The sequence below is a fragment of the Mobula birostris genome, chromosome 1, assembly GCF_030028105.1.
Source record: "Mobula birostris isolate sMobBir1 chromosome 1, sMobBir1.hap1, whole genome shotgun sequence".
Classification (NCBI taxonomy): domain Eukaryota; kingdom Metazoa; phylum Chordata; class Chondrichthyes; order Myliobatiformes; family Myliobatidae; genus Mobula; species Mobula birostris.
The window spans coordinates 156,899,273-156,915,905 of NC_092370.1; the positions used below are offsets into that span (position 1 = coordinate 156,899,273).

The window sequence follows — 16,633 nt, forward strand, 5'->3', positions numbered from 1 at the left end:
ACATATCCTTTTTTTAAGATATGGGACCCAAAACTGTTTATAATATACTCCAAGTGTGCCCCGACTAGTGGCTTATAAAGTCTCAGCATTATCTCCTTGTTTTTATATTCTATTCCCCTTGAAATAAATGCCAACATTGTATTTACCTTCTTTGCCACAGACTCAACCTGTAAATTAACCTTCTTGGAGTCTTGCATGAGGACTCCTAAGTCCCTCTGCACCTCTAAGTCCCTTTGAACTCTCTACCCATGTCGATAATAGTCCGCAATATTGATCCCTTTATCAAATGCACTGCCATACATTTCCCAACACTCTATTCCATCTGCCACTTTTTTGCCATTCTTCCAATCTGTCTAAGTCCTACTGCAATCACATTGCTTTCTCAGCACTACCTACCCCTCCACCTACCTTTGTATCATCCACAAATTTCGCCACAAAGCCATCAATTCCATTATCTAAATCATTGACAAAACAAATTGAAAAGTAGTAGTCCCAATACCAACTCCTGAGGAACCCCACTAGTCACTGGTAGCCAACCAGAATAGAACATAGAACATAGAAAACCTTCAGCACAATACAGGCCCTTCAGCCCTCAAAGTTGTGCCGAACATGTCCCTACCTTAGAAATTACTAGGCTTAACCATAGCCCTCTATTTTTCTAAGCTCCATGTACCTATCCAAAAGTCTATCGTATCCGCCTCCACCACCATTGTTGGCAGCCCATTCCACACACTCACCACTCTCTGAGTAAAAAACTTACCCCTGACATGTCCTCTGTACCTACTCCCCAGCACCTTAAACCTGTGTCCTCTTGTGGCAACCATTTCAGCCCTGGGAAAAAGCCTCTGACCATCCACAAGATCAACACCTCTCATCATCTTATACACCTCTATCGGGTCACCTCTCATCCTCCGTTGCTCCAAGGAGAAAAGGCCAAGTTCACTCAACCTGTTTTCATAAGGTGGGCCCCCTTTATTCCCACTCACTGCCTCCTGCCTGTCAGCCATTTCTCTATTCATGTCAGTATCTTTCTTGTTATGCCACAGAATTTTATCTTGTTAGGCAGCCTCATGTGCGGCACTTTATCGAATGCTCAGCAGGTCAAGCAGCATCCATTGACAGAGATACAGAGAAAACATTTCAGGTCAAAGTCCTCTCATAAATACTGGGTGAAAGAGATCAAGACAGTTTTAAGTTCCAGAGATGGTGGCAGAAGGGATGGATGGGAAATATCTGTGACTGGCTGAGTTCAAGGTTGCCACGGGGATGAGTTGTTAAAGTTGTCTGGTTTAATGAGTTAATGGGGGTGGGGGGGGAGTTAGAGGCCAGTTAACCAAGTACAATATGCTTCTTACAGCAGGACAGCACAGTAACAGTTAGTGGAGCTTCTGCCTCAAAGCTTCAGAGAGACCGTTTTGATCCTGATATTGGGTGCTGTCTGTGTGGAGTCTGCAAGTTCTCCCTGTGGCTTTCCTCTGGGTGGTCCTAATTACTCCAACATCCGGAAGACAGGGAGGTCAATTGGCTCCTACTATGAAGGTATAGAACCCGGGGGAGTGGATGAGCTGACATGTCAAGCACTAGAAGGCATTCAGTAAATTGAAGGTGAGAGGGGAAAGTTTAAAAGAGAAGTGTTGGGTGCCTGGAGTGGGCTGCCAGGGCTAGTGGTGGAGGGAGATATGAAAGTGGTAGTTAGAGGTTTTTTGATGGACACATGAATACAAAGGGAATGGAGGGATAGAAAGATAGAAAATAGGTACAGGAGTAGGCCATTTGGCCTTTTGAGCCTGCACCGCCATTCAGTATGATTACGGCTGATCATCCAACTCAGAACCCTGTACCAGCCTTCCCTCCATACCCCCGATCCCTTTAGCCACAAGGGCCATATCTAACTCCCTCTTAAATATAGCCAATGAACTGGCCTCAACTGTTTCCTGTGGCAGAAAATTCCACAGATTCACCACTCTCTGTGTGAAGAAATTTTTCCTCATCTCCGTCCTAAAAGGCTTCCCCTTTATCCTTAAACTGTGACCCCTCGTTCTGGACTTCCCCAACATCGGGAACAATCTTCCTGCATCTAGCCTGTCCAATCCCTTTAGAATTTTATATGTTTCAATAAGATCCCCCCTCAATCTTCTAAATTCCAGCGAATATAAGCTTAGTCGATCCAATCTTTCTCCATGTGAAAGTCTTGCCATCCCAGGAATCAATCTGTTGAACCTTCTTTGTACTCCCTCTATGGCAAGAATGTCTTTCCTCAAATTAGGGGACCAAAACTGCACACAATACTCCAGGTGTGGTCTCACCAAGGCCTTGTACAACTGCAGTAGAACCTCCCTGCTCCTGTACTCGAATCCTCTCGCTATAAATGCCAACATACCATTCGCCTTTTTCACCGCCTGTTGTACCTGCATGCTCACTTTCAATGACTGGTGTATAATGACACCCAGGTCTCGTTGCACCTCCCCTTTTCCTAATCGGCCACCACTCAGATAATAATTTGTTTTCCTGTTCTTGCCACCAAAGTGGATAAACTCACATTTATCCACATTAAATTGCATCTGCCATGAATTTGCCCACTCACCTAACCTATCCAAGTCACCCTGCATCCTCTTAGCATCCTTCTCACAGCTAACACTGCCACCCAGCTTCGTGTCATCCGCAAACTTGGAGTATGGAACATGTTTTGGATAGAGAAACAATGTAGTTTACTTTGACATCATCTTCAGCGCATACTGGGTGAAGGGTCTTTTCCTCTGCTGTACAGTACTGTTCTGTGTTCTATTAGGAGACTCTTCTGTTTGCTTAGGATATGGATAAGGAGTGTGTGTTTGACCCCTCCGATCAGCTCTTCCATTCAATAAGGTTATGTGTTCTCCATCAGCATTTCCGAAACCATCAATCATCCTTGGCTCAGTGTGGACACGTCAGATAATCCCGCACTCTCAGAGCTTTCATGATACCGGGCAGGCAGATTTTCCAGACTATTGGATATTTGTTCATATTCAAGGGTAGTGTAACGGTCGGCTTGGGGTGCCAGAGTTTGCAGTTCATTTCTAACATCGTTTGTACGTCCTTCCCTTGGAGTGTGTGGGTTTCCTCCGGGTGCTCGGGTTTCCTCTCATATTCCAAAGATGTAGTGGTTAGTATATTAATTTATCATTGTAAGTTGTCCTGTGAGTAGGCTAGGGATAAATAGGTGCGCTGCAGGCTCATTGGGCCAGAAGGGCCTATTCTGTAGATAAATAAATTAGTTAATTAATTTCTTTCCTGACAAACTTTTAAGTCACTTTTTAAATGCTGGACTGCAACTATTATGCAATTGTACTATAAAGTCTCTAGTTTAGAGACAACATAGGAAACAGGACTCTTGTGTGCTTGAAGGGACATTGGGGACAGGTGCTCTGGTGAATTTACAGTGTGGGAAACACGGCCCTGTTGAGTTTACAGGGAACACAGGAAATGGGTCCCTGGTGATTTTCAAAGAAATGTAGGAAATGGGCAACTGGCTGGCAAAGCCCCTTCTACCAGGGTCATTCTTGTTTGGGGCAGCAAGGGAAAACTCATACCACCAGGCTTACGGGCAGCTCCTATCCCAGTTATAAAACTCTTGAAGGGACCTCTTATATGACAAAGATGAAATCTTGACCTTCAATTACCTCATCATGGAGTTGCACCTTATTGTCTGCCTGTACTGTACTTTCTCTGTAAATGTCATACTATATTCTGCATTTTGTTACTGTCTTTCCTTTCCGATGACCTCGACATTCTTACCTTTGGAGTGATCTCACTGGTGTGGCATGAAAAATAAAGTTTTTCACTGTATCTTAGTATAAGTGACAGTAGTAAACCATTGCCTAGTGCAGGGGGAGTTTGGTAACAGGTCTGCGGTGAACCAGAGGCCAAACAATTGGGACCTCTGAGCAACCATACAGTGGTGTATCAGAGATTTGTCTCTCTATATGAGACTTACCGTGTTGGGTAGGTTGGGGTGAGTGGTAGACATACTGTACCTAGTGCTACAACATGGGGCTGAAGATTGCAATTTGGCTGGCACAATGCTGGGGACTGGCAGTATCTGCTCTGGGTGCTGCCAGGACACCTGAATCTTGCTGAAAATCAGCTTGCAGAATAGTTAATATACCATTTGTCCTCCTAACCTCTTGCTGCAGCTGTCCGTTGGCCTCCTGCTGGGTACACTGGTTGCCTCCTTGAATTTGCGCTGGTTAGTAGGCTAAATGGCTGCTAAGTTACTCCTTAAGTTGATGGGTGACAGAAGAACAGGGAAGTGATGGGAATGTGGGACACTACAGATTTTAGGAAAATAAGTGGGAATGGAAATTCTGGGAATGCTCTGAGAGCCAGCATAGTGGGTTGAATGGCCTGTGGCGTGGTAAGGAAATATGAAATCAAAGGTAATTTATCAAGCTATTAAAAAAGGGTCTGTTCTTTTGCGAGGAATTTTTTAAGGCAGTTCTATTGTCTTTGAGTTGTCAGAAATTATTCAGTGAGGCAGCTTTACAGGAAAGCCGTGTTATATCATTCTATAACTAACTTGCTTCAACTACTGCTGTATCTGTTGCAGCAGTGAGAAAAAATTCCACACAGAAGAATGTTTCTGTTCATATTTACAGGCATGAATGTAAAAATTCAGTAAGGGCTCAAATTTTAAGTCAGAATGTAAGAATATATTGATTTGTAGCTTGCTTTGGTGAGTTATTTTGCTGCTACATTTATTTATGTTATCATGAATACTATAGCTTGGACTGGAGCTCAGCGAAGAGAATGTCCTTTGAATAAGCAGAGTATTTAGGGTAGGGGCTGCTGGCCACCTCCTGCCTTATCGTACTTCATTTAATAGACAAGACACAGCTTAGTGCTGTGATACGTTGAGTCTTCATTCCACACACAGCGATAATGAATATTTCATCGAAAATACAGTCCTGCTGCTGACACTGGCGTATTCCAATGAGCACAGAGCACATCGTTACATCATCCTAAATCACTTGTGAGCGGAGGTGTTGCTGAAAGAAAGCATGGGTAAGTTTGTGTTGTTTCCTTCGGAGCCGAGTCGAGTGATAGTAGACTTAACCGAGGTCTATAAGATTATCAGGGGGTCAGATATTGAAAATAGGAAGGGCTGTTTCCCTTAGCACAGGGAAACCAAAAGGTCAAGAGTTCAAATAACTGGTAGATAGAGAAGAGGGCAGATGAATAAAATCAGTTTTACCCAGAGGCTGGGGGTGTGGTGGTGGTGCAAGACTGAATTATAGTGCCTGAAAGGTAATGGAAGCAGAAAACCTCTTCACGTTAAACACTAAATGATTGTGGACAGGAGGAATCGTGACTTGCAGAGTTACACACCCAGTTCTGGCAGTTAGCGTTAGGTTGGTGGGGGGGGGGGGGGAGGGGGGAAATCCCCTTTTTTTGACTGACATGGATATGACAAGTCAAATGGCTCCCTACAAGGTCACCAGCTTTCCTAATTCTGTTGAGATCTGGGAGAATCACCTTTATCTGGCTCAGAGATAAATAAGGTAGATAGTCACAGCCTTTTCCCCCGGTCCTAAACTAGAGGCATAGGTTTAAGGTGAGAGGGGAAAGACTTGAAGTCCTTCTTTAAGGAAGGGATCCTGAGGGGCATTTTTTACACACTGTATGGTTGGCACATGGAGAAAGTGGTAGTAGTGGAGGTGGGTGCAATTACAACATTAACATAAAACGCATGAACAGTCACGTGGATAGTAAAGATGTAGAGGGGTAAAGGCCTAACACAAGGAAATGGGACTAGCACAGACAGGCTGTGGTCAGGCTGTGGACTAGCACAGGTCAGTTGGGCTGAATCTTCTTCAAGGAGTGATGCCTTAAAAAGGTCGCGTCCATCATTAAGGACCCTCGTCACCCAGGTCATGTCCTGTTCTCACTGTTACCATCCGGTAGGAGGTACAGGAGCTTGAAAGCACACACTCAGCGATTCAGGAACAGCTTCTTCCCCTCTACCTTTGGATTTCTGAGTGGACATTGAACCCATGAGCACGAGACCTCACTACTTTTATTTCTATTTTTTGTACAACTTATTTAACTATTATATATATACTTACTGCAACTCACAGTTTACTCCCTCTATTATTATGTATTGCATTGTACTGGCATAATTTACATATTACTATTTAACTATTTATTACTATTCTATTACTATTTATTATTTCCACGACTATTACTATTTACTATTTACTAATAGTAATATTACTATTACTATTTATTATTTATGGTGCAACTGTAACAAAAACCAATTTCCCCCGGGATCAATAAAGTATGACTATGACTATGACTGTGACTGTGATACTGCTGCCACAAAGTCAAATAAATTTCATGACACGTGCTGGTGATATTAAACCTGATTCTGAATTGTGGATGCTTAAAACAATGATAATACAAAGGGAAATTGATAACCCCTCGCCAACCTCACCAAGCAGGGTTGAGAGGTGAATAGTTTGGAGTTATGTGGAGAAATATTGTATCACGTGTACTCATTGACTCAATACAGCCCAAGCAGGAACACAGGACCTAGAGACAATGGATTAAAGCCCAGTGTGTGTCACACACAATACCCATTGAATGCAGCTTTAAATTTGAATGTCTTTTGCTGAGGCAGACTGGGCCTCTTTCAGTTCTTTGGACAGAGCTAAAAAAGGAGGCTTATCTCTCTTCTTCACCAGTGTTATCTGTGCAATGGGCCTGTTGTCGAGCAACAGCCCCTCGGCGGTCAAGGGGCTTTGTCTTTCTTGCTCCATTGTTTCTTGGTCAATGGCCTGAGGGAGGATCAGCATTTTTTTAAACCCAATTCTGCAGGTGTGACGTTGTTGGAAGCCCATCCTATCAGCAGTATTCAGCCTGGATTTAGGCCAAGGGACTATGATCTCTGAAGACTGCGAAGTGCTGGCTGATATCGGATTTAGGCCAGGGGTCTGTGGTCTCTGATGACCGTAACGTACTGGCTGATATCACCAATTCCAGGGCAAGGCCTTTTCTGCTTCATTAACCCTGGCACTGTCAGGGGAGGCTGAACTGAATTTGTTTTGAGAGAGCCATGCTGTACACAGGTCCGGGCTTCTTCTGTGACCGTCTCGTGCGTGAAAGAAAGATACGGGATGGTGAAGGGACTTTCCAAAAGCCCATCAAATACCTTGAGCAGGACTTTGTGAGGCTGAAGAAAAACTGGCTGAAGAAAAAAATCTTATTTGAAGATGATATGTTCCCAGCTACCACTGCGACTCTTGGATATAAGGAGCTGGGGCAAAAATCCAGCAAAGTGAAGAACATTTTGTGGAAAAGACCCCAGGTAAGGAGGGGATCCAAGCTGATGCTTGTTTCCAGATGTGAGAGGGAGGCCACTCCATATTTCTGTATATTAAGACAGTCCAACTGGTCTGGAAATGTCCTGGCTTTTCAGTTTAAAGAGCAGGCTGAGGTTGAAGAGAGAGGACTACATTGGCAATAAAGACCTTAAGACATCGGAGCAGAATTAAGCCATTTGGCTCAACAAGTTTGCTCTGCCATTCCATCATGACTGATTTATTTTCACTGTCAATCCTATTCTCCTGCCTTCTCCCCGTAACCTTTGACACCCTTACCAATGAAGACCAAATCAACCTCTGCTTTGAATATACCCAATGACTTGACCCCCACAGTTTGCACGTTCTCCCTGTGACGCCATGGGTTTTCTCCGGGTGCTCCAGCTTCCTCCCACAGTCCAAAGATGTACTGGTTAGTAGATTAATTGGTCATTGTAAATTGTCATGTGATTACGCTAGGGTTAAATAAGGTGGGTTGCTGGGTGGAAGGGCTGTATCTCTAAATAAATAAAGTACATTAATAACACACCACTCTCTGGCTAATGAAATTCCTCTTTATTTCTGTTATATAGGGATGTGCTTCTATTCTAACGAAATTCCTCTTCCTCTCCATTACATAGGGACGTCCTTCTATTCTGAGGCTGAGTCCTAGACTCTTCCACAACGATATTTGATATGATTCAATGAGATCCCCTCTCATTCTTCTAAACACCAGCGAGTCCAGGCCCTGAGCTGTCAAACGCTCCCCATATGTTTACCCTTCCATTGCTGGAATCATTCTCATGAACCTCCTCTTAGACAAGGGTCTGAAACTGCTCACAATACTCCAAGTGCGGTCTGACCAATGCCTTATATAGCCTCAGCATTATGTACGTTATTGCTTTTACATTCTAGTCCTCTCAAAATTAATGCTAACATTGAATTTGCCTTCCGCACCTCCGACTCAACCTCCAAGTTAAACTTTAGGGAATCCTTCATAAAGACTGCCAAGTCCCTTTGCACCTCTGATTTTTGAATGTTGTCCTTGTTTAGAAAATAGGCTACTCCTTTATTCTTCTACCATACATTTCTCAATACTGCATTCCAACTGCCACTTCTTTACCCTTTCTCCTCATGGGTCTAAGTCCTGCCTCTTCTCCTACCTTTGTACCGTCCACCAACTTGCCACAAATCCATCACTTCTGTCATCGAAGTCATTGACATATAATGTGAAAAGAAGCAGTCCCAACACCGACCCCTGCGGAACAGCACTAGTCACCGGCAGCCAACCAGAAAAAGCTCCCTTTATTCCCACACTTTGCTTCCTGCCAATCAACCACTGCTTTATCTGCGCTAGTTTCTTTCCTGTAATACCAAGGGCTCTTGTCTTGTTAAGCAGTCTCATGTGAGACACCTTGTCAAAGGTGTTCTGAAAATCAAAGTAAACAGCACCACTGACTCTCCTTTGTCTATCCTGCCCGTTATTTCCTCAAAATTTCCCACACATTTCCCCTTAAGGAAACCATGTTGCTTTGGCCTATCCTTCTTTGCCATAGGGAAAGGATTCTTACTATCTATTCCAACTATGCCTCATATAATTTTGTGCATCTTTAATCAGATTGGCATTCTTAGTTTTGCATCTGACACCTGTGTGATGTAAACTTTGTTCCAGTGATATTGTTCAGCTATTGCAGTATGGACGATGTTGTTTCCTGAGTTTCTGTGAATGAAGCTGAATATTACTGAACAATTCCACTTCTGACCTTGGGATGGAGAGATGATTGCTGATGAAACAGCTTGAAATCACTCCCCTGATCATGTCTTTTGAATGAGGATCAAGAAAAGATGTCCTGTTTCCTGAGTCATGCCTTTTGTTAGGTACGACTCTAAAAAATAGAGAGTTTCTCTTGATCCTCATTGATCTCAGTCGTACAGCTGGTTGAATGCTGCTGTAATGTCAATGGTAGTCTGTTCTGGAATTAGCTCCTTGTGCTTGATTGGACTTGGGATATTCTGAATCTGTTCTGGAACTAGCTCCTCGTGTTTGATTGGACTTGGGTTATTCTGAATCTGTTCTGGAACTAGCACCTCGTGTTTGATCGGACTAGGGTTGTTTTGGAATCTGAGAATGAATGGAGTGTACAAACAGAGCAGATGATGAATGAATAAGCCTTATCTGATTGTATTGATGGTTGAACTTCCTCCATCACTGGCAGTAGTAGGAAGATGGGGCAGTATTGGCCAGGTTGGATATGGCTGGCTTTTATGAGGTTAGGTCCTCCAAGTGGACCATAACCTTCTTGTGGTTTGGAGGCTTGAACACCTCTGGCCTGGAGAGCTTTGTTGGCTGGAATCAGTACTTTATGCTTGGTAGGGTCTCCCATGCCAGGCAGGACAAAAGGTAGTGGACAGACTAAGAGATGTCTACCCATCCTCCAGGTTCAGGGGTTCAGCTCAGGGCTAACAACCCTGACTGGTGAAACCAAACTGTTACAGAAACAGCAATGAAGAATCCTTCTGCATCTGAGTGTGCTGGTATCCCTGAGTCTCCACCCGGGACTTGCATGACTGACAAGAGTGAAAACCCAGAGGAAGCTAGTGACACGATGAAGGAAGCCCTGAACACCGCTGGAGATTGCTACCCTAAATGCCAGCAGCATAACAGGCAATGCGTTGTAAGGCTGGGTCGATGTGATTGCAGTAATTGTACTGGACGGTACTCCTGGAGTAGAGTCTGTAGCCCTGCAGCAGGTTACTGTCGGGCCTTGCTTGTGTCGTGCACTCACACACCTTCAGTTGTCAGGTGAACTAAATCAACTTGGCTGGTAACTAATGATCTCGGCAGGAGGCCAGAGAGAATTAAACAGCATTTGACCTCAAGCAGCACTCGTTAAATCAGTGGAAACTGCTTAAATTTATATCTTCAAGTTCTTGAGTTTGTTGAAAGCATCCTTGAGCCCAGAGGCTCTGCTCCCAGTCCCCAACATAATCAGCTGCTCCATCAGTAATCTCGCTTCCATTACAAGCAGAATGAGAATCAGGCTTAACATCATGGGCAAACGTTGTGAAATTTGTTGTTATGTGGTAGCAGTACATTGCAATACAAGATAATAAAAATGTAATTTAGAGTATTTATAAAGTTAAATTAAGTAAGTAGTGCAAAAAGAGAGAAAAAGTAGTGAGGTAGTGTTCATGGGTTCAATGTCCATTCAGAAATTGGATGGCAGAGGGGAAGAAGCTGTTCCTAAATCATTGAGCGTGTGCCTTCAGGCTCCTGTACCTCCTTCCTGATGGTAGCAATATGAAGAGGGCATGTCCTGGGTGATTGGGGTCCTTAATGATGGATGCCACCTTTTTGGAGCATCACTCCTTAAAGATGTCCTGGGGACTGGTGAGGCTAGTGCCCACAATGAAGCTGACTGAGCTTACAACTTTTTGCAGCTTATTTCGAGCAGGGATGATAGTAAATTTCACGTCACATGCCAGTGATAATAAACCTGATTCTGATTCTGATTCTGATGTGCAGTCTTCAAACAAACGAGCAGTCTCAGGGGCCAGTTTGATGAACATCCCCAGGAAGAAAAACTCAGAGTGAGAGAGGGAGAGAAACCCTCTCATGTCTGGCCTGATGAACAGTAACCACAGCATAAATGACAGCAATGATCATCTCCAACAAAAGCAAGGTCACTTACCTGTTCTTAAGTCAGTGGCATTGCACCACTAAATCCTCCGCTTTTGATGTCCTTGGGTCACTGTTGTCCCGCAATTCAGCTGGTCCATTCACATAAATACTGTGGCCAACCGAGAGCAGGTTGAGGATGTGTAACCTGTTAAGAGAACTGCCCTCACCACCTCCAACACGTTTCACTACCTGTAAGGAGTATGATGGAAAACACTCTACTTGCTGGATGAGAGAGCCCTGTCAACAACTCTCAAGAAATCTTGATAGCTTTATACAAAGCAAATCAGCTTGCTTGTTATGACTTGGAGATGTTTGCCATTACATAATTGTCATTTCATCAATACCCCTGCTTCGTGTCATCATGGATGCTGACACAAAACGTCAGTAGTCCAAGACTGTAGCTCAGCACCACTTTCTCAAGGCCAGCCAGGGATAGTCATCAAATGCAGCCTTGCCAGTGATGTCAAGCTCAGGACAGAATGACATCCACTTCACATTCCTGGAGGAAGGTGGCGAACACTTGTTAATGTGACCGTCCAATATTATTAAAGATTCCAGTTCTTCTAGAGCTGCTTCCTTCTCTTCTGCTTTTATCAAAACTTGCCAGGTCTTCTGTAAATTTATCCATCTGTAGGACTAACTGGAGTTTCTTTCTTCACACACACTGCTCGATCTGCTAGGCATTTGTTTAGTTTCAGCAACAAGCTCTGACCTACATTTTACACCTTTTACATCTTCCTTTTTTTCTAGCCCTGTCTCTCTCCCACTCCTTTTCCCATCCCCTCTCCCTCTCCTTCCTCACCCCTCTCTCTAGCTTATCTCATTAATTTGCTAATCAGACGATTCTACAAATATTGGGATCTCTATGGCAACCCTGCCATCTTTGCCTTTCCTTGTGCTTGCTAGACCCTGTTGGACACTGTTGATGTGGAATGCTGCAAGCCCAATTCACTGGTTTATTGGCGGATGGTAGGGCAGTTGTGTGGCCTCGGTGATAGTGAGGAGTAGGCCTCAAGCCACGTTGTTGCCTTTTTGCAGCCGCCAGGGGAGGGGCGTCGGAGCCGGTGTGGCACAGTGTCCAAGCTGGAGTCAGTGCTGACTGCTCCAGTGTTCGCTTGGCAGAATACAAGCTGTGTTGTGGTCAACTGCAGGTTTCTGCAATATTCATAGACTCAAGAGTATTGGGCTACATATTTTTTGTGCAGCTGTTTTACTGATATCTTACATGTGTTTGCTATTTTATATCTGCTCTATGTGCCGTGTGTGACTGTTGGTTCTGTGCTTTGTACCTTGGCTCCGGAGTAAACCTGTTTCCTTTGGCTGTATTCATGGGTATCCAGGTATGGTTGAATGACAATTAAACTTGAACTTTACTGTTGCCTTATCCCCCTCCAACCCTCTTTACAACTTAAAATCAACTTACCGTTCCATTCCTCAGTTCTGATGAAGGGTCTTTACACCAGAAAAGAAATTCTGATTGGTAATTGGTTTATTATTGTCACATATACCGAGATACAATGGAAAGTTTTATTTGCTGGTCATCCATACAGGTCGTTTCATAAGCACGTTGAGGTAGCAGAGAAGGAAACTGTAACAGAACGTAGAATACATAGTTCCAGTTACAGAGAAAGTGTCAACTCAGGTGCAAGGGCCGTGACGAGGTAGATCGAAAGATCACAAGCTTATTGTATGAAGCCCATTCTTGGCACAACAGGGTAGAAGCTGTCCTTCAGCCTGGTGGTAGAAAAGTCTTAAATCTTTCTATATTCTACACAGCAGGAGGGGGGAGAAGAGAGAATGACCAGGGTAGGAGATCGTTGATTATTTTGGTCACATTCCAGAAGCAGCAGGAAGTGTAGACTGAGTTAATGGAGGAGAATCTGGTTTCTGTGATTACTGGGCTGTGCTCAGAACTCTCTGCAACTTCTGGCACTTGGGCGAGCAGTTCAATACCAAGTTTATTTTATTTTTTAGTTATTGGAAGATACAGCCTGGAATAGGCCCTTCTGGCTCTTGAAGACACATTGCCAGCAACCCCAGTTTAACGCCAGTATAATCACGGGACAGTTTACAGTGACCAATTAACCTACTAACTGGTACGTCTTTGCACTGTGGGAGGAAACCGGGGCACCCGGAGGAAACCCACACGTTCCACAGGGTGGATGTACAAACTCCTTACAGAGGATGCTGGGACTGAATGCTGAACTCCAATGCCCAGAGCTGTGATAGCATCACACTAGCTGCTACACTACTGTGACACTGTGATGCATCTGGATAATTCTGTTTCTCTTTCCAGTATGTGTTACCTGATCCCCTGAATGTTTCAGACATTTTCTCTTTTTATTTTGGATTTTCAGTATCTGCAGGAATTTTAAAATTTGCTTTAACTAGTATTAGTTGATCTGTTAATATTTAATTTTATATCATCAGCAACAGTGCCTATCTAAATCCAAATCAAAGGTGCTGACAAATCAGCGTATAGGATGGAGACTGAAAACCTGGCTGAGTGGTGCCACAGCAACAACCTCCTACTCATGTTAGCAAGACCAAGGAGCTGATTATTGACTTCAGCAGGAGGAAGCCAGAGGTCCAGGAGCCAGTCCTCCTCGGAGGATCAGAGGTGGAGAGAGTCAGCAACTTTAAATTCATCAGTGTTCTCAATTCAGAGGGCCCGTTCTGGGTCCAGCATGGAAGTGTTATCACGAGGAAAGCACAGCAGTCTCTCTACTCATTAGGAGCTTAAGAAGATTTGGCATGACATTTAAAACTATGACAAATTTCTATAAATGTGTGCTGGAGAGTATATTGACTGGCTGCATCGCAGACTGTTGTGGAAACAACAATTCCCTTGAATGGAAAACTTTGCAAAAAGTAGCGGATACGGCCCAGTCCATCACGGTGAAAGCCCTCCCCACCATTGAGCACATCTACACAAAACATCGTCGCAGCAAAGCAACATCCATCATCAGAGACCCCCGCCACCCAGGACATGTTCTCTTCTCACTGCTGCCATCAGGAAAGAGGTACAGGAGCCTCAGGACCCACACCACCAGGTTCAGGAACAGTGATTACCCCTCAACCATCAAGCTCTTCAACCAAATAGGACAACTTCACTCAACTTCACTTCCCCAGCCATTGAAATGTTCCCACAACCTATAACCCTTCACTTCATGTTATTGATATTTATTGCTTAGTTAATTATTTATTATTATTATTTCTTTTTTTTGTATTTGCACAGTTTGTTGTCTTTTGCACACTGGTTGAAGGCCCAAGTTGGTGTGGTCTTTCGTTAATTCTGTTATAGTTGCTATTATTCTGTTATGGATTTATTGAGTATGCCTGCAAGAAAATGAATCTCAGGGTTGCATTTTGTGACAAATATCTACTTTGGTAATCAATTTACTTTGAATTTTGAACTTGCTTGTGATCCAGTAATACTTGTCTCATGTCTGTCAATCTAATTCTATTCTATAAAAAGAGTGGGACTCAAGTGGGATAAAAGCATAGTGATGCAGTAGATAGAGCTGCTGCCACAAAGCTCCGGGGATCCCAAGTTCGAATCCAGCCTCCGGGATTGTCTGTTTAGTGTGCACTGTGATTACATTAATTTGTCCTGGGTGCTGCAGTTTCCTCTAAAGTAAATGTACATAATTAATCTACCCAAGATATACTGGTAGATTAATTGGCTTCTTTAAATAATTCTTTACTGTTAGTTAATTGCAGAATGAGTCAGGGGAGAGATCACGTGCAGAGAGAGTAAATTGCAGGAGTCCAGGGAATGAAGAAGACGGGGAATGAAGAAGACGGGGAATGGATTGAAGGAATTGCTGCCCTGAGAGCAGGCACGGGCCTGAAGAACTGTATTCAACATTAGTAGTCTTCATGCATTGTTCTTGTAATTTTGAACGATAATCTGATTAAAATTTATAGCTCAGTCATAAGAGAGTATAAAAAGAAATTAACTTGGTGGCCATGTTAGCAATATGGATGATTATTTTGCAAAGTGAAGTGTGAAATATTTGAGTGAAGTAAATATTTTCATTGCTGACAGGCCAGGGTAATCATATTTTCTTTCCTTGTTAGGAAATCTGTGAGAATCCAAAGTTCATCATCGGTGGAGCCTCAAGGACTGACATCTGTCAAGGAGATTTGGGTAAGCCTTTCTTTAACTTTTCTAAGCCCCGAGGTTATTCAGAAGGTGAAATGGGACCCATTCTCCGGTGGCCTGTGGATCATTTCAGCTATTTTAAATGAACCTGGTTTGGGCAGTGGTTGGAATAACGAGCAGAATGGTATTGTGTGAATTGAGATCATCAGCATCAACAGCAGGTCCTTACCATCTCTGATTTAATCAGGGACCGCATGTGCCTCACACTCAATACCACACCAAGAGAGGGTGAAGGTCGCTCTCTATCAACTTGAGATCATTCACACAATGAAAAAGGCCACTGTCGAACCTTTCTCCATGATTCCCATGGCTCAGTTACTTCATCTTTCAGTAGACAAAAGCAATACATGATATCAGAAACATATTACAGAGACTCGTAATTTACACAACTAGAAGGGCTATGAAACCACTGGTTAAAACAGCTAAAGAGTAATTCATTGATTCATGATATTTTACTGTTTTACCTTCGACTCAATCAGGTGTTTATCACTGGGTTCAAAGAGCCACCTCTTCCCATCACACACCGGCACAAAAGCAGTAAGATGAAATTCACTCAGTTACAGAATTTTACTAATGAAACATTTTCCAGAAATGCAATTGTTTTGTGAATTGGTAAGTGCCATAGAGTCAGAACTATACAGCATAAAAAGGGCTGTCTTGCCCAACACGTCTTTGCTGATCAAGGTTTCTACCTGAGCTAGTCCTATTTGTCTGTGTTTAGCCCAAATCACTCTAAACAATTTCCATCCATATACCTGTCCAAATAGCTCTTAAGCATTGTAATTGTACCTGCCACTTTCTTTGGCAGTTCTTTCCATATATCCACCACCTTATGTGTGAAAATTTTGTCTTTTGGATCCCCTTTAAATCTTTTCCCTCTCTTCTTAAACCTGGTTTTAAATATGGGGCAAAGATCGTGCTTATTGCACTTATCATTATTGTATATAACTCTATAAGGTCTTCCCTAGTTCTCATTCACTCCAGAGAAAACAGCCCCAGTCTATCCTGTCTCTCATTGTAACTCAAGCTGTCAGTCCTGGCAGTATCCTAGTGAATCCTTTCTACACCCTTTCCAGCTTAATCCCATCCTTTCTTCAGCTGGTCAACTAGAATTGTACACAGTACTCTGAGTGTGCTCTTAACATCAGCATGTAGAGCTTCAGCATGCCATCCCAACCCTTGTGCTGATTGCGGTGACTGTGGATAGAGTTTTATTAAATCTGGCATATGGGAAAACACATAGCAGGACAGAGCCTGGCTTTGTGCTTCTGTTGTATCTATGCTCTAAAAGTTTTGTTATGTCCAGCCCAGCATATTCCAGGTGTAGACTTAACCTCTGCCCCTAAACATCTCAGCCACCAGTACTCTAATCCTAAAGGCAACAGGAGTCTCAGGAAGTGCACTAAGGAAGCCAGTCAATGAAATTCCCTGACAAACTGTGGCGCTTGG

General features: G+C 43.4%; 1 protein-coding gene across 2 annotated transcripts in view; it reads left to right on the forward strand.

Annotated features, from left to right (window-relative positions):
* Nucleotides 1-16,633, forward strand: part of LOC140201052 (calpain-3-like) — a 163,222-nt gene that overhangs the window by 15,972 nt on the left and 130,617 nt on the right. For both annotated transcript variants that reach the window (XM_072264667.1, XM_072264666.1), the window contains exon 2: nt 15,100-15,169. In XM_072264667.1, the coding sequence (XP_072120768.1) occupies nt 15,100-15,169 (70 nt within the window). The remainder of the gene's footprint in view (nt 1-15,099; nt 15,170-16,633) is intronic.